Source organism: Melanotaenia boesemani, chromosome 11, assembly GCF_017639745.1.
Source record: "Melanotaenia boesemani isolate fMelBoe1 chromosome 11, fMelBoe1.pri, whole genome shotgun sequence".
NCBI lineage: Eukaryota > Metazoa > Chordata > Actinopteri > Atheriniformes > Melanotaeniidae > Melanotaenia > Melanotaenia boesemani.
The window spans coordinates 18,996,342-19,023,786 of record NC_055692.1 but is presented as its reverse complement, the minus strand read 5'-3'; the positions used below and the strand labels follow the sequence as shown (position 1 = coordinate 19,023,786).

At 38.4% G+C, this 27,445-nt stretch overlaps 1 protein-coding gene across 1 annotated transcript in view; it reads right to left on the bottom strand.

Annotated features, from left to right (window-relative positions):
* Positions 1-27,445, bottom strand: part of wscd2 (WSC domain containing 2) — a 47,872-nt gene that overhangs the window by 6,414 nt on the left and 14,013 nt on the right. The window contains exons 2-8 of the mRNA XM_041999910.1: positions 11,022-11,956; positions 8,196-8,310; positions 5,110-5,294; positions 2,529-2,650; positions 2,263-2,437; positions 511-675; positions 225-425 (exon numbers count right to left, since the gene is read on the bottom strand). Coding sequence (XP_041855844.1) covers positions 225-425; positions 511-675; positions 2,263-2,437; positions 2,529-2,650; positions 5,110-5,294; positions 8,196-8,310; positions 11,022-11,412 — 1,354 coding nt within the window. The 5' untranslated portion in view covers positions 11,413-11,956. The remainder of the gene's footprint in view (positions 1-224; positions 426-510; positions 676-2,262; positions 2,438-2,528; positions 2,651-5,109; positions 5,295-8,195; positions 8,311-11,021; positions 11,957-27,445) is intronic.

Genomic DNA, 27,445 nt, shown 5'->3' with positions numbered 1-27,445 from the left:
TTCATTTGGGTCAAAACACACTTCCTCAAATGCCTTCATCATTCTAAGTCACTTTGAATCATCCTTAAATGCCATGAGTGGGTTTTTGTTTGACTGGGCGTTTTTTTATTTTCTTCTGAGCAAAAAAAAGAGAAGTTTCAAATTTAGGCCATTCACTTTTTCCATTTATCATCCATCCATGCTGTAAAATGCAAGTTTGTCTAAAACTGATTTGAGAAGCTTACCTTTCCCTTTCCAGTGGGCCTGTGAGGCAAATCCAATATGTCCACCATATTTGCGGTTAAATTCTGCCATGAGGGCTTTGTATGGGTTTCGGATCATGAGGATGCTGGAGTAAAAGGCTTCGATCTCCTTCCTGCCACTCTCATGTGTCTTAATACAGATTGTCCTCCCACTGCGCCAGTGGTCCCGCTCCCCTTTAAATCCTGGGAATCCCACAGTTTGTTTAAATCACAGACTAACTTATGAATAAATGTTTCTGAATCATGTTAGACAAATGCTGAGGCCTACCTTTGTTGTAAAGGGAGCCATCAAAGTAATAGCTGCCTGTGTAGAAGCCAGTGGCAAGCTCTATGAGGTGACGAGCCCAGGTATTGCCTGCTCCGGGGAAACTGGCGAGGGCCACCAACTGTTTAGCACGAGTGGGAAGGAAGTGCCTGTCCATGCAGCGGTTATCTGACAACATATCAAACACATAAAAACCATTAGGCTGACTTACTGATGTGTTGTATAAGATGACTCTGCAAAATTACTGAAGTTGCTCACGTAATAAAACTTTAAATGGATCCTGAAAGTTAGTCACTTCCAGTTCATCAACAGTTTTGTAATACTGTAAGAAGAGCAGCAGCAGACTTATGTTGAAATTGTGGAAACTGGTGACATTAACGCAAGCACATTAAAGACGTAGTGGAGATATTTTTCTGTTACTGTGGGCTAGCATGGCCTAATAATGGTATTTATTTTGGGGGTTTAAGTTAAAAACTGATATTGAAGAGAAAAAAGAAAAGGTGAAGCAGTGTGTATTTCCAAGTTCAGGCTTGTCCAGTCTATGTGCATAAAGTTCACTTCCAACTTCTGCCTTTTTGGAAGGTGGGAGGTCATATATTCAGCGGTGTTGGTTTGTCTGTCTGTTAGCAACATAACTCAACAAGTTATGGACGGATTTTGATTGAATTTTCAGAATTTATTTTCAGAATATTTTTAAAGGATTATTTACTATAGAGAGATAGGAATAATTCTGCAATTTTAAAGCTGCTAACTCAAAAATGCCCACAATTATAAAATAAATAAAAAAATAAATAAAATAACAATGGCTTGGAGGACTCTCTCTCTAAGTGCTGCGAGTTTTGTTTTGTTTTTTTGTCTTCACAGCATTAAATCTTCCCCTTTGTTTACCAAACTGTGTTTTGCTGATCCAAGCTACAGCTGTCTGCTGCACACACTTCCTGAGACAACACAACAACATAAATTTTTGCAACATGCTGGATTTTTGTGCTAAACTGCAAAATAACTATAAAGAAAATGCTATTTTGTATTGTACTTCCTTATGTCGCCTCTATCATTTTCTTTTGCATTGACAGAAATGAATATTTATTTAAAGAGAACTAAAATTTGAAAGGAGATATGTATGGAGAGCATTTTTACTTGCAGTGCTGTGCAGTCTTAAAGAAAACTACCCCCTGCAGATGAAAATATTTCTCCTGTAAATCCTAATCAAACTACAGGCAACCAATTGTAACTTCATGAGTTAAGAAACAAGTGAGGAACAAATCTTTTTTGCAAAGCTTCGTCCTTTTTAAGTCTTGCTAACTTTGTGACTACAGCAAAGAACTTAACATGACATAACAAATGCTTATTGGTAAAAATGTTGATCATAACTTGAATTATAATTATTACAAGGATAAATTATTAACTGTTGATGATATTATAGTAGAAACTATGCAAACTTTATATAAAAGATGTGCCTATTAGGTTCATGAAAGGGAGATAGAGAATAATAAAGTAATGATTCAATACTCACTGCTCATACCCTCCAGTCTGTCTCCAGAAAGGATCAGTAATAATAAGATTATGAGGTAATGAGGCACAGTTTAGGACTACTCTGTATTATGTATCATTAACTGGACGGCATGAAAACAGAATACAAGTATGGTCCCTGGTAATTCCAGTGAAGGCCAGTAGTCACAACCACCAAGCCAAAATAACACTACACTGTGAAAAAGAACTGCTGTTACTCTGGAGTCAACAGACACCCAGTTTTACCTTGAACCTGCGTCTGGTACACCACAAAGAATTTGTCGTTTCCACAGCTCTCAAACTCTTCGCCTGGGCAGCGATGAAGACACTTCTCCTCATCTTCCAGTTCATGAAGGGAGAAGAGTGGAGTTGGGAAGCCGCAGTGACATTGGTCTGCAGCCAGAACTGCCAGTGATTTCTCCTGAAATACAACTACTGTTATAAGAAGAGGACAAAGCCACAAAATACACACCTCTGCAATGCATGAACACACACAACCAGTGTCTGCTCACCCGCTCTGTGCACATGTCCACACACTTGTCCACAGACATGTTGTGGATGACAGCACTGAAGGGAAGAGCCAGAGTGACATTGTCTGGCCGGTGAAAACACCCTTTAAAAATGGCACTGCCATCTGAAAGAGACAAAACAGACCAGGCTGTTACTCAGCAACATGAGAACAACACACAGACACCCAATGGATGCCAGTTTTATGGTTACTGAACAAATCTTTTTATCAGAACAGCTCCCAGTCACACTGACCCTTGATGATGAGATCCCTGACCTGCCAGCACACTGAACCACTAGCATCACCACACATCCCTACTGTGTAATGATTACCTTTAACCTCAGAGCTGATGGGTGGATGGACTATATATCACCACAGCAAAGAAGAGCTGTTCTTTTTTACATGAAGTTTGTGTATGTTTTATACTTCAAAAAACAAGTATGACAGCTTACTGATTCTAACATAGATAATTTAGCACCTAAAAAAACGAAAGAGCTCATCTCTGCAATTATTTGCTGAAAGAATTAGCTATAAATGCTACTGCACCTTAAAAAGGAAATGACATTTGCAAACTAGAAAAAGCTCTTAATAGCGTAATGGCATGTGTGAATGCTGTCATGCTGCATCATTGGACTGAAATGCTGAAAGATGGCTGAAGATAGTGAAAGATAGCTGAAATGTGACTTTTGAAATAGTATTTATTAAGCTGAAGTGAAAAGTTGAAGGATTTAAAGCTCAAAGTGGAGTTAAAAGGTGCTGAAAGGGTGAAATGTTGAAGTGAAATGTGCTTAAGATTGCTGAAGATGGCTGAAAAGGGCTGAAATATGGTTGTTGAAGAAGTATATATTGAAGCTTAAGTCAATAGTTGGAAGGATTTAAAGCTCAAACTGGTGTTTAAATGTAGTTTAAATGGTGGAAAGTTTAAGTAAAATGTGCTTAAGATAGTTAAACATGACTGAAAATGGCTGAAATCTGCTTGTTGAAGCATCAGCTGAATTAATCATGAAGCTGAAGTCAATAGTTAAAGTATTTAAAGCTGAAACTGAGTATTAAAGGTGCTGAACTGGTGGAATGTAGAACAAATCATTGTAAAAGGCAGAAAGAGCTGAAACAGAGTCCATCATGTAACTGAGCAGCAAAGGACATGATAAGAGGACAGACAGAGGAGGAGAGATAGAGGAGGACATGTGGCCTGTTGTAATGAGAAGGACAAGGAGGAGACAGGAGAAGAGGACAGAGGGACATACCTGAACTCAGTAGGAGGACAAAACCAGGTGAGAAGTCCATAATCTGGATCATTAAAACTGAATGAATTAGGTCAAAGGTCTGCTGGCTCCTAACAGCTGAGAACACTCAGCGAGTTGTTATGACAACGGCCCCTCACTTAACTGACAAGCAGAGAGCAGAATTGCACTGTTCCAATCACTTTGCGCACCTCCCGAACAACTCTTGTTTAAGAGAAAACTATAATGCTTAACAGCATTCACACAATTAGCTCAAAATATGAGTCAGCCCAATGTTTTATTCATTGTTGACCTTTTTCTATGAGTAAAAGTTTAATTTTTAATGTCAAGTTCTGATTCTCTGCAGTATGTCCATCGTCTTTTATCTACCCTTCATGTGCTTCAAATGAAGCAGAGATGTTTCATGTTGTGCTCCCATGACTCATGAAGGCACAACTTCCAAAATTTATTACCAAAGAAAACCTTGAGATGGAATAAACAGATAATAGCTTTTAACCACTATAAAAACACCATGTGAGCATTAAGGCTTGCATGTGGCAAAACCCACAAAACAGCCACCTCAACACATTTCCTGCATTTCCTGTTGAGTCTCTGTGAAGAGCTCACATGACAGATCAGGGTTAAAAGGTGGAAGCACTTGTATGAAGAGCTAACACAGCGGTTTGATGGAAGGCAAACAGAGGGGAAAAGCAGAAACGAAAATAAACAAAACAAAAATAATGCCTGGATTCATGGGCTTTGTAGCTGGATATTTCTATCTGGATATACCCCCCAACCCCCCCCCCCCCCCCCCCCCCCCCCCCCCAAAAAAAAGGAATGAATACTAGCATGAACTCCAGTTTTATATAAATTAACTCATAACCCAAATTTCCAGCTGTGAATAGAGGATAATGACTTCTTTTTTTGTGTGTTCTTTTTTTTTTTTTGCTTCGGTTAATCAGCCATTTCTTCCAACATTGCAGCATCCCACCAGCAGGCAGTGAGTGTTTAGCATGCAGACCATGGCTGGCTACATAGGTAGAGCAGCTCTCTCGGGAAAGAGAGAAACAACAGAGCAGCCTGCTCCTAACAGTGACATTAACATAAAAAAAATATAGCAAAACCTTTTCCTCAAAACAGATTTGGATGCTGCATTTCTGGATCAAAACAGCATTCTTGCACCTGCCAGACAATCAGTATATTTAAGTCTATTCAGGACAGCAGCATTAAATAAAATGTTTTTTATTTTATTTGTTTTCTTATTTTGACTATTTTAATCAAAAGTGGTAGAAATGCAGTCTTTTCTTGTGTTTACTGTGTGGAGCAGCTCCTGGTTTGCATGAAGCAGGGTGTCAGACTCACAGCGGCGTGCTGACTCCTGGCTCAGTTCCAGCCTATAGATGGACAGTCTGTTGGCTCCTCCACACAGGTTGCTTTTCTCTCCTTTACACTCCATGTTGCACTCACTCTCCGAAGCATTGGGCGCCTGAATCTTGTGACCACAGTAGCACTCTGCTCCGAACTCCAGGCCAGCATACATGTAGCCTCTAGAAAACAGGAGTAGAGAAATTAAAATGGTTAGTGAAAGAAAAAAGAGAGGTTCAAGTGCTTATTCTGAGCCTTTATCATGTTTCTTAATCCTTTCCAGGCCAACGCATTGTACTCTTCAGCGCAACTGAGTGTGCTCTAATCAATAAAAACAAACAATACACCAGTGATGGTGAGGCAGTGATGAAAACATGAAAACATTACTCCAATATATCAGATTTCTTATTGATGATTAAATATGAGATGAGTTAGATATGCTGCAGGCCTCAAAGGCAAAGCCAACTATGCATGTGTGTAGTATACTCAGAGAATAAATCACACATGATCTCTCTTTTCTTTATGGAAGATTTGACTCCCAAAAAAACTCTCAGACGCAATTAGATACCTAACACACCCCATACACAGAGCAAATCACATGAGCTGTCAGTCAAACCCAGACCTTTATGTGCAGCTTTGGGTTGTCCCTCATTTGTTTGTCTGTTTTTATTAACCCGTTGCTCTGGTGGGGGAGACAGGAAGGTTGCAACAGGCATGAACCAAGAGGAGAGGGGAAGATGAAAACAAGCATGTTTTTCAGCTCCTATTCTCAGCTATGTGAATCAGTGATGGGTGTAATTCAATGCATTTGGTGGAGCTGGTATTCCACAGGGAGGAGAGAAAAGAGGTGAGAGGAAGATGGTGAGGGAGCAGCAGAGGGAGACTGATGTGAAGGAAACAGGAAACTAATGGAGCAAAGGAGAAGAAATATACATGCTTCAAAAACTGGAGCAGATTTTTCTGGAAGCTCATAAAAGATGCCAGGAATCCACATTTTGTATGAATGGATTTGTCAGCAAGATTAATTTTATGATACCGGAATTTTACGCCCATATGTGAGAAGTTTTAAGTTGGGTTTATTGAAATAAAATGTTTGATACACAACACCTGAGGCCAGGTGGTATCCAGACAGAGTGAAATCTTTCATCACACATGGAGAGTTAATGGCCCAGCACCTCATCTTCTCCTAAGGCAAGCAGATTAATCTGACCAAGCCAGAAACAGGCCTGTCAAATTTTGCTACATTAAACTTAAAAAATGTCTTTCCAGAAAATGATCACATCAAAAACAGGAAAAAAAAAGCATTAAAAACTGAACTAATGTACTGATGCACTGTTATCTAAAATATACTTCAGTAAATCAGGACCAAGGTAGGATTAGAGCATAAATAAATAAAAATGAACTGAACCAGGACATGGATTTAAATCCAAAAAGCACACCCAATCTGATATTAATGTCACAAATCTATGATACAAATGAATTTTGTCAAGGAACCACTCTGCTTTACATGACAAGGTTATCAATCTCATTGAGCGTGATGGTTGAACACAGCACCATATCATTTAATAAATATGTTTCCTGAAAAGGCCCAGTTAATCTCGATATGGATGCGGACTGTATTCATTACATCATACTGATTAAACTGACAGGTACTTCTAAATCTGATGGTCAAATTGAATTTGATTAAGTTTGAGCATTAAATATGAGTGGTGTGGTAGAAATTATACTGAAGTGAATTCTTTTTTTAGTGAACGTTAAATTCACAACTTACATAAGGTGAACAGATGTCATTAAAAGCAATAACAAAATAAATATTTAACACTGTTTGTTAACATTTTTAGGTTTTCTAGGTTTTTTAAGTAAAAACTCCAAAAGTTCACATAAATATATCCGAGACAGATTTTAGTTGGGAATTGAAGATTTTTTTTAGTGTAGCATTTAATCTCTCCACCCATTGTCTACACAATTCCAGTGCAGGGTCATGAGGGCGCTGCAACCTATCCCACCAGCTAGACCCTGGTGAGGTTGTCAGTCCATCACAGGCCCAACACAGACAGACGAACAACCATTCAAGCTCACGCTCACTCCTAGAGAGAATTTAGAGACACCAATAAATCTAACATGCAAGTGTTTTAACTGTAGTAGAAACGCTGGAGTACCTGCATGAAAAATCCACACTGAAAGGTCCCACCCTAGGAACCTTACTGCTGTGAGGTGACGGTGCCTAAAGCCACACCGCTGTGCAGCCTGTGATTCAACTTCATACCTATAATCTTTTTTTTCATTGCTAATTGGGTTTGTTGTGCTCATTTTTCTCTTTTTCAGTGTTAACCTTGTTCTTTGTTCCATGTTCTGTATTCCATACAGTTTCCCTCTGTACCTTACTTAGCTTTACTTTGCTTTTTATTTGTGCCTGTTTTTTTAAGCTGTGCATTCTGTTAAGCTTTGCTTCCTGTGGTTGTTTCATCCCCGTGTTCTGTTGCTAACTACTCAACACCTGTTCATTTTGGTTTGGTTTTTCCCTCAGTGTATATATACTGTATATACTATATACTATATTTTCTTTGTTCAGTGATAGATTGTTGTCTTTCTTCCATGTCAACCCAGTCCTGTTTTCTACCTCCTCTTGCTTCGTGTTTTCTTGGATTTCTTTATTTGTTTTGCTGGAAATGCAGCACCACTGACTTGTCTTATTTTTGTATTTGGGTATTTGGGGGAAGCTTTTCTGAAGCTTGCAGTCAGGTCACATGATGTTCATCAACAGATTTTCCTTTGTTCATTTTTAAATCTTATGTGATTAAACATTAATAGATGATTTCAAAATTGGAAATTATTTGATATTGCCAATACAGTGAGTTTTATTTCCAATCTTTTTATGCTTTTTAAATATTAACACTGCATTGCCCGATAAGAGCACCAGTATCATTCAGCCTCAGCCTTGGAAAGGCTGGTTGGCTTTCAACCAACTCCTCTGCAGCATGATTTCTACTTCATTTCTCAGCAGAGCAGGAAGTGTAAAAATAAAGACCAAAAAAAAGAGGAATATCTGATGGAAAAGGTTTTGTTGTTTGCTGGTGTCGTACCTTTCAGCACAGTTGTCTTGACAACGGAATACAGTCATTTTTTTGTAGTCAAAAAAGGAAACTCCCCTCAGTGCTCGTTTCTGAACGTCATCAATGTAGCAACCAATGTACTTTGCTGAAAAAGAGAAAAGAACAGAAGAACCATTTCCAACTTTTGTAAATTAGACAAGAATATATATATATATATATATATATATATATATATATATATATATATATATGGCATAAATAGATATTAATACCCACAAGAATGCACTTCAGTTACAATGAGAGCAATAGAAATATTATCCATAACAATATATTTTATACAGTATAAAACAATATATTTTCTTCAAAAGGTTTCACAGTGTAGTAACACAGCTCATGAGGAACCCAAACTAGGGCAGAGCTTTTATTTATTTATAAGGACACACATCCCCTTCTAGTGGCCTGTAAGTGTAGTGGCAGTCATCTCACTGCATTTTTCAGAAGTGTGTGGGGGCTGGGCTGAAGTGAACCTCTGCAGAGGGATACAGTGACCCTTCAACAGCTTCTAGCCTCTCATAAAAACAATGCTCTCCTGTTTAGCCAGGCAACAAAGTCTGCAACAGACCTCTCGCCATCTGTGCCATAACCACTGAGCCTCTGTTAATGGCAAGATGGGAGAGGCATAGAGTTCCCTGCATTACTTTAATTGTTATGGTCAGACTGCCTGCATTTGGGCAGTGTGTGGTGAGCTGCAGCAGGCTGTAATCTTCCTCCTTTACTATTGTTAAGCTGAGAAATAATCTGCTATTTGACAGAATGCTGATTTAAATGCCTTGAATGTATGATTTCTGTTTAGAATAACACAAGATTATAGGATGATACATAACTGAAAATGCACTTGATTGTACCAGCTGGGTCATATTAGTGTTGTAGGTTAATATTTTTTCCAGCCTAGTCCCATTTTCTGTTCAGTAAAGAGTGCAGCTGCCTGTGCTATTGCACCACATGGCACAAATGTGTATGTGCTGCAGCCTGCATCATTTGCTGCGATGTTTTCTTTGAAATCAAATTCAGAGCAAGAGAGGAAGACTGCATTTGGAATAAGAACGGAAGATAACATCCCTTAAACCAAACATGAAGATGTTTAAGGCTACAGAGTATTGTATGACGCCAGATGCGCCAGAGAAAACAAAAGCTTTGAATCTATTAATTACTCAATCACCACATTCTGTCCCAAGAGGTAAGCGTTGCAGAAAAAGCAAAATGTGGGAGGGGAGGAGGACAAAGGTATACAGGGACCTTTACTTGATCAGATAACCCAAAGCCTCCGTGTACAATAAAAACATTCTGGCTTTCCTGTCTTTCATTTGGGAAAGATATCACTTTGTTATTTCTCTGTAGTAGTTAGAAAAACATTGTTCTTTAATGTTCAACTCTCCACCGCACAGCGTGGTACTGCGCTATGACGCAAAGGTTTTGTAATCAAATAAATTATTTATTTTCTTTTCTGGCTTGACCTTTGTAACACTAATAGTATTTCCCAGAGTTAAAAATCAGTAGGCCAGCCTCTGCAGTTTGTCTTCACACTAACACAGAGAGAGAGCAACAGTCGCTCACACTTAGGTTACATATTTGTGGGCAGTTTGGATTCACCACCTGCATGTTTGGCACTATCTGGACAGAAAGCAGAATCTCACATAACCAAATTGAAGTTGCACTAAAAATCCTGGCATTAATGTCTATTATAAGACTTCATGGATGAATAAATAGAAACAGCCAATTATCATGTGTTCATTTTCAACGAGGTCCTCTACCTGCTAGTCCAGCTGCATCCAAACCAGATGTCAGAAGGTTTTTTTTTCCTTTACTATGAATTCCTGATTTAATGCTATCGAAATAAATTTTACCGTAATTTTCTATCATATTTGTTTAATATTTATCTTAAGCTCAGACGCAAGCACATGATCTGATGGGTCTACATGATACATATTTCCCTCTGAAATGTATTAGAGTGGTATAAAGCAGCAAAACAGTAGTGTAAAATGGAAATATTCAAGTTCAAGTACTTAAAAGGTCCATAATATTAAATTTCTTGAATATTTAAAAACTGATTGACAAGGTAAGATAAGCTCAGATGAAAAAAAATAAATCACCTGGCCAGGGATCTTCCTATCAGCTACGCTGACCATTTTTAATTTGGAAAGTAGTAAGAAAGCAGGATTTTGGTGTCATTCAAGCTCAGAGACACCCATTCTCACACAGCTTTCAGATTTGATTACATAAGATGTCACAAGCAAACCAGGAGTTTATATGTAAACCTTTTTTTGACAGGATTGTGCAGCTGCACAGTTTATTATCAAGACAGATAGAATTGTAAATCCTTCAGCCGTGAAGTCATTTAGGTGTTGTCATAATATAATCAACCAGAGTTTGGCTGAACACATGCTGAGCAGAAGCTTTGCTTTAAGTTGCTTCTTGAAGGATTTACAGTGGGGAAAAACAAAGGACTTAACCATAATCCTAATTTAACTGCATTCTGAAGAGATTTCCGACAAGACCAAATACAGCTTGGAACGTTAAGCAACTAAGATGCAGCAGAAATTTTGGTGCATCCGTTTGATATTAGTATGAATTGGAGCAAATGAGTTTATGTTTCAAAATAAGTTTTATATTCTATAACCACTGTTGATATTTTGTTGTTGTTGCAAAGCCAGTAAATGCTGCCTTTACTGAGCTACACGTGCACATTATTTTTTTTTTACTTTATTCTTAAAAATGTTATCTGTGGGTGACAAAAACTGCTAATTTCATTAATATACTGTATCATTGTATAAGATACGCAGTCAGTGTTTATCTCACCTCTTCCATCATCCATTTCTTTGGCATTGCGTCCTTTAAGTGCTCGATTCCAGTTGCTGGTGTAGTCTCCTCCCCGCCTCGTTGTCTCGTGAACATCCTGTCTGCTCTTTCTCATCCAGCGAGGACCAAACCTGCGTCCAGACCTGCGTGTCTCCTTAAACACTCTACTCATGATGCCAAGCCCCCGAGTGTCTGATGAGGAAGTTCGGCTGCCCATCTCTGAGGCTATAATGGAGTCCCTTCCTCCCAAGGCCCCGGGGCCGCTGTCTCCAACAAAGCCAGAGTGCAGGAAGACGAGGCTCCCAGCCGTAAGGTAAAGGAGGATCAGGGAAAAGAAACGGACAGGTTTCCTGCGAAAGTAGCGTTGTATCCTCAGCAGAGGCTTGGCCATGCTGGCTCCCTCTGCCACTCAGACACACTCTCCCAGTGATGAAAACTCATAAAGTAGAAAAATCAACACCAGTTTTCTCTGTTCTCACCACACGCCCCGACTGGGCACTAAGGGAAAAAAAGTCAGTTTAAGTGTCTTAATCCTGTATGAAATTCATTCAAGCAATCACATGACTTCTTTCTCATGTATGAATCTTCTGTCTCATAAGGGAGATGCTTTGCATGGGTGCACAGAGCTGCTCTGCAGGACACGTCCACGTGAGAGTGTGTGTGTGTGTTCCTGCTGACAGTCCAGCCCTCACAGCCGGCTATGAGGCCACGGCCTGAAAGGTGAGTGGCTCAGAGTGAAAGATGATCGCTCAACACTGCTTTCACTCCACTTATCAGCCTATACAGAGATGCCACACCAGCACTGCAGAGCCACTTTCTCCCACGCTGCACCGAAGGAAGAGGGCTTTATTTACCAGCTGAGCTGAGATCCTTCGGCTTTGTGCAGCAGGCTATTCACCGAGTTGGTCCAAGAGTGCGAGGGCGTGACTCACCATCTGCAGTAAAGAAACATGCACACATACACACACACGCACACACACACACACACAAAAATGCAATCCTTTGTGAGTGGCAGGTGACATTGTCTTTATTTTTCTGTTAAACTAAATAATAAAAAGACAAAATAGAGAAGAAATAATAATAAATAATTAAAAGCAATACATAAATACATATAATGAGAGTTTTGCATCATCTCTAATAAATTAGGTGAAGCCACAAGGGGAGGGAAAAGAGAGAAAAAAAAACTCTACCCTGCAGCATTTCCACTGAAGTGTCTGAGATTGAATGTTTATGGAGATAGAAGGAAATTAAAAACATAAGTCTGGATGATCTAAAGTGACAGAAACAGAGCAAACATGCTCAAAGAATGCAGAGGTTAAGGATGTGGTTAAGTGAACTCATCCATAAAATCTAAAGCACATGCCATTATAATTCTGTCTTTATCATAATTCTATTTAGACTTACTGATCTTTTTCTGTTTTGACTGACTTTTGAAATCCTCTGCGCCCTCCCTCAAAAGACTCTCTGTTCTGGAACGAGTACTGCATTGGAAGGTGTAACACAACACTCCTCAAGGTCAGGGAATTTTCCAGTGCATTCGAGGGGGCATTCGGCCTCATGGCTTTCCGTCTGCCCCAGGACAAATCTGCACAGTACTTGTCACCTGAAACCTTAATGGCACCTCAGACCTCCCTTAGTTTTCCACTCATCTGACCACCCATCTAACTCCCCCCATGAAGACTCTGAAACCTCCAAAGAGAAGCAGCTTGCATTTGATAATAGGTTTCAGCAACCTAAAGCATCTGCTGACAAAAAACAACTGATGTAGAAAGGAAGAGAGCTGCAGAAAACGTATTAGAAAACAAAGGAAAGTATAGAGGGTGTACCAAACCCGCCACATAAAATGCATATGCAAGCTAGCTTTAGTCTTAAACTGAGAAGAAAACTACATCTGTGAAATAAATCTGTTGTGGTGTTTGGTTGCTTGGACATTGAGAAGCATGCTTAAATACACCAGCAACAGTTCGGTAAAAATGTTTGACATTCTTTGGGCTTATTATTTGCATTCTTGTTAGAAGTTAGATATGTACCAAATACTATATACATTTAAGACCATAATTTGCTTTACACAAATGGAAACAAGGGCAAACTGGTTTAATAATGCTAAGGGTTTTGTATTAATTTTCATGTCTAACGAGACAGCAACTAAGCATATTTCTCAAACTACTCCTTTTAAAGGTTTTCTTACCGAGTTGATGACCTTGAGCGATTTTTTAAATTCCTACAGTCTCTGTTTCACACAAATGTAGCTACACAGTATGATAATTCCTTCATTTCTCCAGCTTAGCAGCTGCATAAACAATATTGAAACGCTACTCCCACACTTCACCTTACTGTTTAACTAAACTGTTCTTTAAGTCCTATGTCAGCATGTTCATTTCAGACTGAGTGAAAAATCATATCAAGAATGAGATCCAGTGACTTGGCAAGAACATTTTTGTTTCATACTGGAAGCATTTTTCACAGAAAATGCTGAGTCATATCGAGGCTAGAGTTTCAAGGCTAAAATAGAAAAATAAAGCTACTTGTTTCAACATGCCTTCCACTCCCACACCACTGTGGAGGAGAAACTGCATCCTGGAAATGTGCAGCAGTCTGCACAACAGTTCACCAGCAGACTACATTTTATGTTGAGAGAATGTAAAAAGCTGTGACGCAATTTTGTTCTGGAATTACAATAGATAAGTTTATGAGGTTAAACAGATGAAGAAAATGGATATGTTATATCTTACTGCCTTGTCACTCATGAACGCATCAGGGCACCCCATACAGGTTAATTATGGCAGTTAATAAGTCACATACCCTTGGTTACAGAAATTAAACTCACAGTTAATGACAGTAACAAGAGCATGGATGGACTGTATCTGTATAGATTCTTCATGTCATATGAAGTAAAGAAGAACAAGAGAAACTTTTTTTACAGCAGGTATATTAAACCTGATCATGACAATAATCAACAATAACCAAAGGGATACTTTAAGGCAGTTTAACCATGATGCTGCAGGGGAAAAGTCGCTTGACTTACAACTTATGACAGTATGATTACTAATGTAGCTTAAATATACAATGTTAGGTCCTCAGACATCTGAAGAGCTGTAATTATAAGGGTCACATGGTGCATGTTTATCCTCCAGAGTCACTGCAGATAATCATCTTTTTCAGTTAAAGTTAAAACAGCACTGAGTTAAAACCCATGTGAGCAACAGACAGAAGGGAAGGAAGTGCAAAAGAATAGAAGCAGGGGGTGCCATAGAGGTCTTTTGTCTTTTTGTTTGCTAGCGTGGACATAAGCACGCTATCTGACCATTAACTCACATTCATACTAAATGAGCCTGCAAATATTAAATCAGAACAGATTTACACAAAGAAATGTCAAAGTTAATCTTGGGGGAGCAGGCCCACAGCTGGTTGCTTTTATGTGAGATATGTGCATGGAATTTTGTTCTGCAAATGCATCTGATGTTTTTAACTGAATGACAATAAAGGATTCTAATCCTTTTGCTGCAGGCAAATGGCTTCACCAGTTGAATCCATAAATATTTCCCATATCTGTTCTGGGACTCGTTACCAGAAAGAGGGTGGAGAAAGGCTGGAGAAAGACAAAGCTGCAATCAGTTCTACAACTCTTCTCCATAAACAGCCAAGTATCAGCCAGTATGGAAAACTGGTGGGCTAAAACAAGGAGCCACTGAACACAACTTTATACGCTTGAGAGGATAACAGCAGGAAAAAGTGTCTAGCTGTGTGATTACATAATCTTGCTTTTGGTTTAAAGGCAAGAAAGTGCCAGAAAAAAAAGCACATGGATAATGTGATGTGAAACAAAAGAGAATCTTTATAACTCTTCTCAAAAGCATGGAAAATATCAGAATTGAGGAGAAAGAATTTTTAGAAGTTGGATTTTTTTTGTCACGATAGAAGTATATAAAATATTCAGTCATGTTATTTACCACTGCAGATGTCATCAATTTCCCATTCTGTTGTTGCTCGCTGCCAAGAAGCATTCTTTTTCACTAGAACGTGGGAAAGGCATCTTAACTGCTGTAATTCCCATCGCAGCTCTCACCAGCTGAGGTAAATTAGCTGTGATATCTTCTGAAAGTTGAAAGTTGGCTTTTCTGGCTTTTCACAGTTGTTCGAAAAACACAGGGAAATAACTGTGTAGAAAAATGTCAGCGAGGTTATGTTTGGTCCACAGTTAAAAAACAAAACAAGAAAAACAACACTACCTGTCATCAACAATGGACTTCCAGGGAAAAGAACTATGAGATGTTGATAGGACAGAATGCATTTTCAATTCTCACACACACCTCTGAAATCATACATATACATTTATATATATATATATATGTGTGTGTGTGTGTGTGTTAGTGTGTATGTGTGTGTGTGTATGTGTGTGAGCTGACACTGGTTTGAATTTGAATGAGAACTGTGTGAGGGGTTTTCTTTGCACAGAAGAGGTGGAGCTACAACCCACAGTAGCAAACATAGACATGACACTACTCATGTATAACCTCACACATACAGTACTACTATCACTGATTCAAACGGGTATACGGCGTCTTGCATGTCTGTGCGTTAGGTTATGTATTGTATGTGTGAATTTTCACTAGTTTATATGCAAGATGTTGCTCGTGTGTATGTGAGAGTTGAGTTTGTGTGTTTGCAAGTGATTATAGCAGTCTATGATTTCAGAGGTATGCGTGTTTGAGCGTTAAAAACGCATTCTGCCCTATACAGCACCTCATGAAGAACCATTGTTGTTATGGAAACAACATTAACAGTGGCAGGAAGATGGGGTCATCAGGAACTCTGGTGCCAGCATTGCTGGGAGAGGAAACCATTAGTTTTGTCTTATTGTCTTTTTCCACTTTGCTCTGTTTGCACAACTTGAAGTCCCATCCTGAGTAAGATCTGCAGCGTGGGATGTCTTTGGTGCTACAGCAGTAGAGGGGTTAACAGTTAACAGCAAAAGCTCCCCCCCGTCTTTCCGCTCTCCTGGTGTGTTTAGACTGCCAGGGCACATTAGCCATGTTTGTCAAATCAAATCAAACTAAAGATCACATTCCTCCCCGGGTGATAACACTGTGTGTGCTTGCATTTACATGGAGCGGCTCATGCAGAGCAGCTTAATGCCTCATTAAAGGTCCAAAAAGAAACTCTGACACTTGTTTTATCTTTCACGTGTCAGCATTGCACAACTTTAAGTAGAGTGACCTGTGGCTGGGCTTAGGTGTAACAATACGAAAAAGTTTTTGCGTTCTAGAAAAGGCCAGAGAAGTCTTAATGAAGTTGGTTGCCAGAGTTATGCTGCTCTACAGAGCAGATTTAAGTGGCTCTCTCAGTGCAGATGGTGAGTCTTTGGAGGACATGACCTCTGAAAGCTGGAGTGGCTGCTTCCAGTAACAACAGGATCACTCTGCCAGAGCAGTTTAGTTTGCCTAGTGTTTGGCAAAGGATTCCACAATGTGCACTGCAGCTTTGACTCCACATTTTCCTGTCAGCCATTTTTATTAAACCTGCACTAAATACGTATTCACATTAACTGGCTTACTGCCCAATTCACTTGTTGGCCACTTTAAGAGAAATATCAAAAAAGATGGTTGAAAGAATTTCTGTAACATTACAAATCAAGAAACTCCTAACACTGGAAATTGATCACAGATGACCAGTAACCAATAGTTACAGATAACATCCTCTTCCGGCCCCAGACATCTACGTGCCACTTCACATTGTTTCTAAGTATAGTGCTCTACTTAGGGTGTTACAGTTTAACATTTATCAGTAGGCTGGCTATTACTGTAACCACGGCAATATCTTGAAAATGTGAGTAAAACAGATTATAATGAGCTGAAACAACAGAAAAGCTTCATACTGGGGCCAATTAAGTAGTTCAATCCACCCACTCTTTTGTTAAATCTACCTCTCATTATTGACCTATTAATATATAAAAATGTAAGGTGTTAAACCCAGAGGTGCAGGACCTTTTCCTACAAATGAACATTTGTTAAATTTAAGCCCTTGCCAAATGAGTTCACACGAATCTTATTAAGGCCATCAGCACCAGATAAATCTTTACACATGCCTTAAAAACTGTTGTTTTTTTAAAGAAAAATGTCTGCCTCTGCCTTGATGGCAATGCATACTTTATTTGAGATTATTCTAAAATTACCTGTGAATGAATGAGTTCACTCAAACTTCACCTCCAATCGGTTGACTGAAACTTTGAAAGGTATGAATGAATGCAATGTAAATGTGCATTTAACATAAAACATCTAAAATGTAGTCTGAACAACAAAACCTTGCAGCTGAACTTGAACTGCTTTGATTTCTGGCAACTTGGGTTTAGAAAGAAAATGTTACAGCCTACATCTGAAAACACATGTGTAAGCATTAGACTTTGGTTAAGTGGATCTGCATTACTTATTGTTATTATTATTGTTTTATACTTTTCCAGCAGGTTTTTAAATGGGCACTTCCTGAAGAGAGCGATATGTACCATCTGTTGAAAATCCTCTTCCATTATCACTGCATTTGGCATTGAAAAGGGTGAAGTGACCAATGACAGAGTGTTTTAAAGCACGTCCTGTGATGAAAATCAAGCCCAGGACGGCAGGGGAAAAAGCTCATTGTAATCCCGATCACACTGAATGGTCCATTAAGCTCAGTGGCAACCTTTTTCTCCACAATAGAAGAAGTAAATTAAAAGGTCTAAAAATAAAGTAATCCTCTTCTTTGTTGCACAGTTGTGTTAAGCTCCAGTGTTTTAAATGAGTGAGTGGAAGTCATGAACATATCCACCAGTATATGCAGATAATCAAGACAGTCATAGAGAAAATGGAAGTGACAGAATAATAGCTCCAATTGTGATTGTGGAAACAAGCTGCCATTCAGTTAGGCCAGATGGACAAATTATCTGGATAGTTCTGAAATTATGAGAGAAACGAAAAAAAGCTAAAATGGAAAAAGAGGAGTCTAACTATTTTTGTAGGGGTATGTAAGTACATAAATATGCCCCTACAAAAACAGTTCAGAAAGACAGTCCCAGTAATACTAAAATAACGTGTCAAAAAGTTCCACCAAGAAATATCTGAATTCCTGGATGAGTGTTAGTTTCTGCAGCCTCAGCTGCTGCTAAATCCAGATCCCAGTTGGCCACATAGATGGACATTTGAGAAACAATCACTTGAATTGGTCCTCTCTAATGGCTTCATAAAAGAAGTAATTATTCTGCAGCAGGGAGCCGCTGTCAGTGGGAGATCAAATGATGTCTTTTTCTGTTCGACCTTTACAAAGGTCCTTATTCCGCCCTTTCCACAGTATCTATAGTTTTTTTTTCCCCCAAAACAGAAAATAACTTTTCCACCCTTTATTTCTCACCTTCCATAAGCACAGAGATCACTTTGCTTTAATTAAAAATGAATTCTCCCAGCTCTGCTCTGCTGTGAATCTCAGTCCTCTTTGCTTGAATAGACTTAAGCAGGGATTGCAGCAAATGTTTAATTTGTGAAGAGAAAGAGTGCTGTGAGGTGGGGGGTTGGAGGTAGGAAATGTTGTACAGAAGTTTCAACAATTTTCAAGAGCCAACAGTTAATCTAAAGGCACAGCATATGGAGGCCAACGTTTTAACTGGATGCAGCTAAAAGGTAGTTAATCATTATTCAAGATTGTGCTACTCTCTTTTTCCATGTTGCACAGTGGGAAAAAAAAACAACTTGATTTTACTAAGCAAGTGTCCTCTGCAGCACTAAAGAGTAGAAGATGTTTGTGGAACCACTTGATATTTAAAAATATTAAATATTCATGTGACTCTACTTACTTTTTGCAAGCTGAATCTGTTCAAACAGTGATGACAGTATGAGGCCTGACCATGTCAACAAATAACAGTTAACACAAAACTCTTAGTTTAGTAGCCACTGTTACCATCCTTGTTTCCAGGAAATTAATTTGTTTTTCTAATCATGTTTCGAGGGGAAATGCAATTACTTCCTGGCTTATGCGCTGCCATATTATGCACCACAATACCAGTGATCACTGAGAAGTAGTTAAAAGGGATAAAAGTCAAGATTAGTTAGTGAGCATTAGTTTGTGATGCAGATAGAGGGAGAATTTTTCTCTAAGTGTAACTGGTCAGGACCAAAGAAGAGCTGAATACTGGATTAGATATTGGAACTACATTCATCATGTCACAGTATGAATGAATGAATGAATGAATGAATGAATGGTTCTACATGGACTGGTAACTTTTTATACATACAACCATGTGGTGCATGCTTTATTATTTTTCATTTCTATGCAACTCATCTTGACAATCAAAGGGCCAAAACCAGCAGTCAGTTCTGTATAATATAATGGATATTGTCACAGTGACCATATCACATTCTAATGCATCCATTCCTCAGTGAGTAATTGAACATTTATAAATGCAAATATGGATTTTTTTTAAAGTAAAGGTAATTCACTGTTACCATGTGAGAACATGATCACTCATATGACACTGCAAACCCAATCTCTAAGTATTTTCCTTGTGGATGCACTTACGCAAAGATTAGTTTTCTGTTTAAGTGGGGTTGACAGGCCAAAACCCACGAAAAAAGCTATGTTTGTAAGAATATCTGCATTCATGTGAACAAAGCCGTAGACACCCCTGGTTACAGTCTCATCACCTAAAGAGTTACTTTAGACTCACCAAGTAAAACTAAAGTAAGTCTTAGACTGAAACTGAAAACTGGGTTCAAAATGAAAGTCCCAAAACTTAATGTACAACCTCCCACCTCATTCTGTAGACTTTGTCTTGTTGATGATGCATCAGTACCAAAACACTTCTTGTATGCATCACAAAGACATTACCCACACTGATAAAGCATCAGTATTTCACAAAGTAGTAAAAAAAAAAAAAAACATTTGACATACAAACATCTGTCATTCCTTAAACTCGTACTGTTCAAATATTCCTTATTCTAGTTTGTAGCATCTGAACTACAAATAGCAAATGTTTTTTTTTTTTTTGTTTTGTTTGTTTTTTAATGGGCAGTAGCTCTTCCTAATCATGACGCTGTGCTAGTGAGGAAACTTTACCTCAGAGGTAGATGTTGATTCAACTGTGCTTGCCTAGTGTGCAGCTTTTCCCAGACTGTTGGGCAGAGTAAAAACAGTCGAGCGCTTGGCGGTGCAGTGAAGAGAGGAGACAGACCCTCCACTGTACAATAAACATTCAAGCTTCTATGTCAATGAGAGCCCACTTTGCTGAAGTGTCCTTCAGTAAGAAACCTCCAGCTGTTGTTCTGAAGCTTTTCATTTTAAGCTCCCACCATGGAAATAAAATTACAAGAGTAATTAGTGTTTACTTAAAAAAATATCTAAATATACTAAGAACAATGCACCAAACGGGGGTTACTTTGCTAAAGCAGTTACCACTGATGTGTGTTTGAGAAGCCCTGCACCCATGGCTGTGTTTGAAGTGACATGTTGAAAAAAATTATTTCCCTTTTCTTAAGTGTTGTTTCCTGTGAAAAAACCACAACTTTTTTCTGTGATGAGTTTTGTACAGCTGAATGCAGACATATAACTGCACTTGTACTGATGATCATTTCACTTTCAAATCTCAGTAAACCAAGTCATGAATTTAACTAGTGTAAACCCTTGAGTGCTTGGAGTGGTATCTCACCAAATAAGACTCAGCTCTCATTTGTTGATCAGTAAAACTGATAAATATACTAATAAAAATATTTTTCTATTTATGTTTATGTTTTGTAACATCCATATGGAGTAAATCTCTAGTGATAGCATAAAATATCACAGATAAAAACTACCAAGTGCATCTTTGGTTGTGTTTTGGTTTTATCATGCTTGCAGAGAACTGTAAAACCACAGCGTTTAACACCATTGCAGATAACCGACTGATATATGTGGAGAAATCAGCACCCAAAAACAGCACTCTCAGTTTCTAAGAAACCAGTCCAAACTGTGCAGCTGAAACATATGTTTTGAGTCAAGACATAGATATAATCTTTCTTTCACTGAAGAAATATTTTTTCAGTGCTGTTAGTATGCAGCCTGTTTTGTTTTAACCACCTACATACATAACCCGCAGCAGAATGTCAAGCATTTGACACCAGTGCTAGTGGAACTACTTTGCCTCAAAAGTTTCAACAAACTGAAATGGTGAAATATGCGACAGATTGCTGGGTTGTAGGCTCAACACAAAGAACTTCTCACACAACGACATTTCGATTACCCTGATTTGATCATTGCCACTGGGTGACACTTTTGACTTCATTTCATGTTGACAAAATAAAGACTGAATAAAATACTTAATATCAGAACAGTCAGCTCTTCAGTCGTGGAGTATTCTACACGTTATTTAGTTTCTGATGAGCTGCACCCAGTGCAGTGGTCTGTATGCATTCATTTGAGGAAGATGATGTGTGTACATATGACCGGGCACTGTGTAAGCATGCGTTGCAAAATGTGTTGTGAAGCATGGGGCTCATCTGCATCATGCAAATCTGCCTGCAAAGGTCAGGCAGCACCACAGGCCCATTGTCAACATATCCTTCCCAATTAAATATGAACGTCATGCAAGGCTTTGTTGCTCATTTGTCCTATCTTCAGTCAAATACTATTGGTGGTGACAAGTTGTTGATGTCATTATCTCCTTACTGTCAGTCCGGTTAGTGCAGGATGGAATATCAAAACCATGACAGCACAGGGGTTTCTTTAAGTAATAAATGAACATATTTAAATCTAAACTTTTCTAAACATACATGTCGGTCTCCATTTAGGTTCCACAAACCAGGTCATGTTTAACTAAATTTACAAGTATTATGAGTATGGTAAAAAGCTATGAACATTAATGTTATGGATGAGTCAAATCTTAAGGCTCCCAGTTCTTCTATATTTATTTATTTAAATCCCACTTTATGAATTACTTTGAAATGCTCCAATGAATTTATTTAAATGTATCTTACCAAATGTATAGGAAAACAAGAAAGAGCTGTTTCTTGTGAAAAGGTTACATCAACTATATGTGCAGAGAAAAAAAAGCCCTGTTTTCTGCAATTAAGCATGTCTGTGCGCTGTGTGTTTGTGTGTGCAGAAGTAGAAATGGCCAATCTATCTGGGGATTCAGGCTTTCTGACAGCTGCCTGCTTTGGGCTTGCAGGAAGGAGAGCATCTCAGTGCTGCAGCCTCTCCTGAGAAGAATAAAATATGACAAGCACATAGGGCAGTGCTCCACTGTTGCACTGATGCAATATGGAACAACACCTCCAACGTGAAGGTAGAAAAAGGAGAGCCATGTGTGTTTCCATCTGTTTGTGTGAGACAGAGAAACAGAAATCTCTGACATAACAGCAAGATGACAGTGATTTGCACAATCCTTTTCTTTAAAGAATACCATCACTTCAAACACACTGCTGCATTTATCTTCATGTTCATAAATTTAGTGTTGTGTACTCAGGTTCATAATTTCTACTTCAGGAAGTTAAAGACTCTCTATCTTCAGTAGAAAGTACATCCAAAGAAAATGTTTTCCTGTGCTGTCTTTGCATTTCCTTCGTAAACTGGGTCACCGAATATGGAAAGATATGTTAGTGCTGAATTTTTAAATGCAAACACCACAGGCAACTTAATGAACTCAGAAGGTTCCTTAAAACTTGGAAGTATATTAAACATTAAGCCTTTTGTAAACTGGAAAAGTGGATAATTCAAGGTGAATTTATACACTAAGTGGTTCAAAGTAAGCAAAAAGAAATTTCCTCCTCTAAAACCCTTGTGTTATTATAGATAAGTGGTCAGCATTAAAGCAGATATTTTCAACTCTGAGGTACTACTGATAAACATTTTGGTGTAACATTTTGAATATTGAATATATAAAGATATGTGAATAAACACATCCCCAAGTTACATTAAGTAATATCTAATAAAGGCACAGACCTTATAGAGTAGTGTGCCAGATTTCAACACCATGTTATACCATGTGGGTTACTGGGCTGCCACAGCCCCCCAAAAAATGACTTATAACAAATTGGTTTGAAGTTTATTTCTTACATATTTGCTGTCAAAAAGAGCACAGAGGATGGCTGATTGCACAGAATACATTTCCTACAATCCAATATACCAAATTTTGATAACACATGCTCTAAACTGTGTGTATGTAAAATATTTAGCAAGCACAGAAAAGGGTATGTTAATCACAAAAAGTTATACATACATGTTTGAATTGCTATGGGATGAATCTAAACTTGTCAGAAAAACGATTAATCATCAACAATTTCCAGCAACCAGAACATTCACAACTACCCATCAATGGTGAATTAATACTGAGACATTATCAAACAATTGTATAAAGCAGGGATCTCCAACTCTGGTCCTCATGAACAACTGTCCTGCAGGTTCTGGATTCACCCTGATGCAACACACCTGACTCAAATCACTGGGTCAATAACAGGCTTGTGCATTTTGATCGTGATCACGATTTTGGTGGCCACGATTAAATGAACCTGATTGTCAATGATATTTACATTCAAAATGCAGCTCTGGTGCATGCATCTCTGATCACACACGTTCTCAACCAGTAGTCTGCCAACCAAGGCAAATGCAAGGCCAAGGCTTCATTAAGCTGTCTAAACGAGCGCGCGCAGAGCACTTTTTACAGTCGGCAGCTAGTTGGACTGATGAGAGCAAGTCATAGCGAGAATGGAAAATACAGCAGCATCTGGAGATGATGAGCTTGTGCCTCGAAGCGGATCGACATCCATTGTCTGGACTTGTTTCAGATTCAGGGCAAGTGACATTAAACAGGAACAAGTGTTAAGTGAGTGTAACAGAGTAGTGTCTGCGCCGCAGAGTAACACAACTCATTTGTTCAACCACTTGAAAAAACAAGTTGCCACATTGTTTATAATTGGTGCAATAAAAATACATGTTTTCCCAAACACGATGAATAATCGTGATTAATAATTGTGATTACAATATTGATCAAAATAATCGTGATTATTATTTTGGTCATAATCGTGCAGCCCTAAGGACCAGGAGGGTCTTTGGAAAAGCAGTACAGCATTTTAATAAGAAGTAATAAATTGTGAAATAAAAATATAAATTGCTAAATCTAATTTCAAATTCAGTAATTAATTCATACAATAAAAACATTAATTTGCAAAGTCTTTTGTAAATAAAACATTTGTGATTTCCTCTTTCATTTGTGTTTTCTATTATCCTCTGCATTTTCAAAGCCTTTTTGCAATTACATTTCCTTCATGGTTTTCCCTCCATTTAGCTTGACACTTTGGGACCTTGAGCAGTGAAAATTTGGCAAGGTAACAGCTTGCTAACTACGTTGATGGTACTGATGTCGATATGCAGGAGACTGTTGCGCATATGTCAAAACTTTGAAGGATCTATCCAGCATACAGAATATGAGTTTGTCTCAAAGTTTGAGAAGGTCGAGCTGTTACTTCGCCAAATCGGAGATGCAAGACAAAGATACAAGTGTAATGCAAATACAAAAAGGATTTTAAAATGCAGAGGAAAAAAGAAAACAGAAATGGAAAAAAATCACGTTTTTAAATCTAAGAAATAAAAATGTATTTAGGTTCACACAATGCAAAAGTCCTTAGTTGAGTTTACTCAAAAAAGCTTTGCAGCTGGTTACCTTTTTTAAGTTCAGTCAACTTTTCTTATAGTTTTTTTATTGTGAATGCAGCAGTGCAAAAATAACTGTTTACATGTGAATGATGTATATCATTATGGATCTCAGTTTGGCTTTTCCTGCCATCCTCTCCAGTACACCCAAGTGACCCTCCATCCTTTGTTGCAGCTTTGCCTGAGTAGGCAGGGTGGTGGCCCAAGGTGTCGAATAATTTTCTGGTTTTTTTGGTTCGTCCCACTCCAGTTGTTGTGGTCCTTAATTTATTTGTATTTATTTACTGTTATGTAATTCCATTTTGATGGTGTAAAGGCTTGTTTTATTTTTAATATGCATGAATTGACATGCTTGAATTTTTTTGTTTTAATCATTTAAATCACTTTGTGTTGCCTTCAACATTAAAAGAACTTTATAACTTTATAAATAAAGTTTGATTATTTATTTATTTTTTTGTCTTGTTTGAATTGTCTACATGCACTGCTTTGCAGTGCGATGAATCCTCGTGTTCTCTAATTGAGAACTGATTGTGGCGAATTTTTTTATATTCCACTGCAAGCCTTTAAAACCTCTGAATGTTTTCTGTGCCGTAGACGGTCAAAAGAGCTTTCCTTTGACCTCCTTGTTGGTCCATTTATTGAGTGTTCTGTTGTTGTCCATAGCTGCAACCGTTTTTTTTTTTTTTTATGGATAGGAACTAAAATTATTATAGGAACTGAGAGCTGTTACACCTATCTGTCCAAATGCAGGAAAAAATGGCCTGGTTCCTGAAAAGTCTCTTTTCACACAATACACAAAAAAATTTCCTACATTTGGAAAGCCCCTCATGTTCTGCATAATGAGACAACTTTGGTCCAAACAAAAAGTAGACTTTTATAAAAAGCCTTCAACTTTGTGTGCTGTTTCAACTAAATAATTCGTTGATTAGTTTTGCACTTCTGTGGTATAGGCCTTGATAAATTATAAGACTTAACTCTTTCTTGAAATGCGTTTGGAGGTTTTATTTCGTATATTACAGAAGAAACTTGGAGTCCAGGCGTTTTACGTGTGCTATCCAGGACTATCCGATTTGTTCTTCTCTGTGTGAAGCTTGAGAAGTTGCCAGTCGCACTCTGATCCTCAGACTTCATTTTTTGGTCAGATGGGGCATATTTGGAAATGGGTGTAAGGAGATTTGGCCTTAATTTCTTATCCTTTCTGATATGGATCACCTCAGCTTTGTTGAATTGTTCATTATGCTGTTTTTTTATTTTGGGAAGACAGCGGACGCTATGGTCTTGTTTTTGTAGTAGGTTGCCTTTTTCATAACTTTCTGCATTCGGGTTTTTAATCTCACCCATCATTTTTTCTTCCCATGATTTAGTTACGGTCCGTGATTTCATGTCCATTATTTCTTTATTTTGTGTTTTAATTTTATCTTTAAGAATGCAGGTAGTATCATATTGTTTATTAAATTTTCTTTCATTTTTTCTAATCTCCTCTGTGCTTTGTTGTAAAGCTTTCTCTAGCTGGTGAATTTCAGATTCAGCCTTTCTTAAGAGTTTCTTTGTGTAGGTTAATTCCTTTAAATGTGACAATTCTTCCTTTTTTGCTCTATTCCTTTCTCTCTCTGTCTGATTAAACTGTCTTTTAAGAGTCTCATTTTCTCCTTTCAGTGTTTCCATTTCTCTATCTTTCCATTTTAATTGATTTAACAGATTCTGTATCTTGTGCCGTTGAGTGTCATTCTTGATTTCTGACTCCTTAAGACGATTTTCCACAATAGACAATTTATGCATCAGTTCACTGACGGTAGGTTTCTTCTCAGTCTTTCCAATACCTTTTCTGATTACCTTTGCTGTGGACATATCAGTTTCATATTTATGGATCAAATTATCCATTTTGTAAGATTTATCTTGCAATTTTGTATTTTGCAAGACTGTAGGATTCAGATCGTCCTTTCTCTTGCAATCGCTCATAATCCTGTCGAGTGAAGTTAAAGTATTCTTGTACATGTTTCTGTGTTGTAGCATTTTTACGCTTTAAAACGTCTTACAGGCTTACGTTTTAGGAACTGTTTGCAGAACTAAAAAATTTTGAATGTAAATGTTTTAAGATGTGAGTCATAAAAGCGTTCCTTCCTTTTGTGACGTAACATGTAAACTGCGTGTACACGTGAATTTACGTCGTCGTGCGTCATGGATCAGCTCACGTACCGCAGTTTCGTTGAGAGAGTTTAACGCCTGAACTGCATCCAGAGCCGCGCATGCACTGTGATTACTCTACCACACTTTTATCACTATTATTTTTTAAAGTTTTCCACGATATGTAACTTAAGCCAGCTGTCTGCAGTTCTTCAGCGTCTCTTCAACCTGAGCCTAAATTTGGAGAAGGTCTCAGGGGGGCCTGGTCCCCCTGGGCCTCTGCCTTGGGGGAGTGCCGGTGAGGCCAGTACCTGCCATCCCTGACCCCCTGTGGCCTGTGCCTCATGGACGTGGGGCTGGGACTTTCTTCTGTCGTCCTCTGGGCAGGTGTGTGGTCATCCCTGTGGTGGACTGACTGGGATTTGGACCTAGGGGTCCCCTGGACTGCCTCTGATCTGCCTTGTCCCATTTTCATGATAACACTCATCACTGATCACTATTCATGCTGATATTTTGCCCTGCATTCACTAACCTGCATGTCGATACCGTCACTGTGTTGTCCTAGTCTTTTTATAGGTGATCCTGATGATTTTCATCTTTTTTCTTAAAAATGTTGCAGGTGGTTTTCTGTTACCTTACGGGTGTAGCAGCTGGTT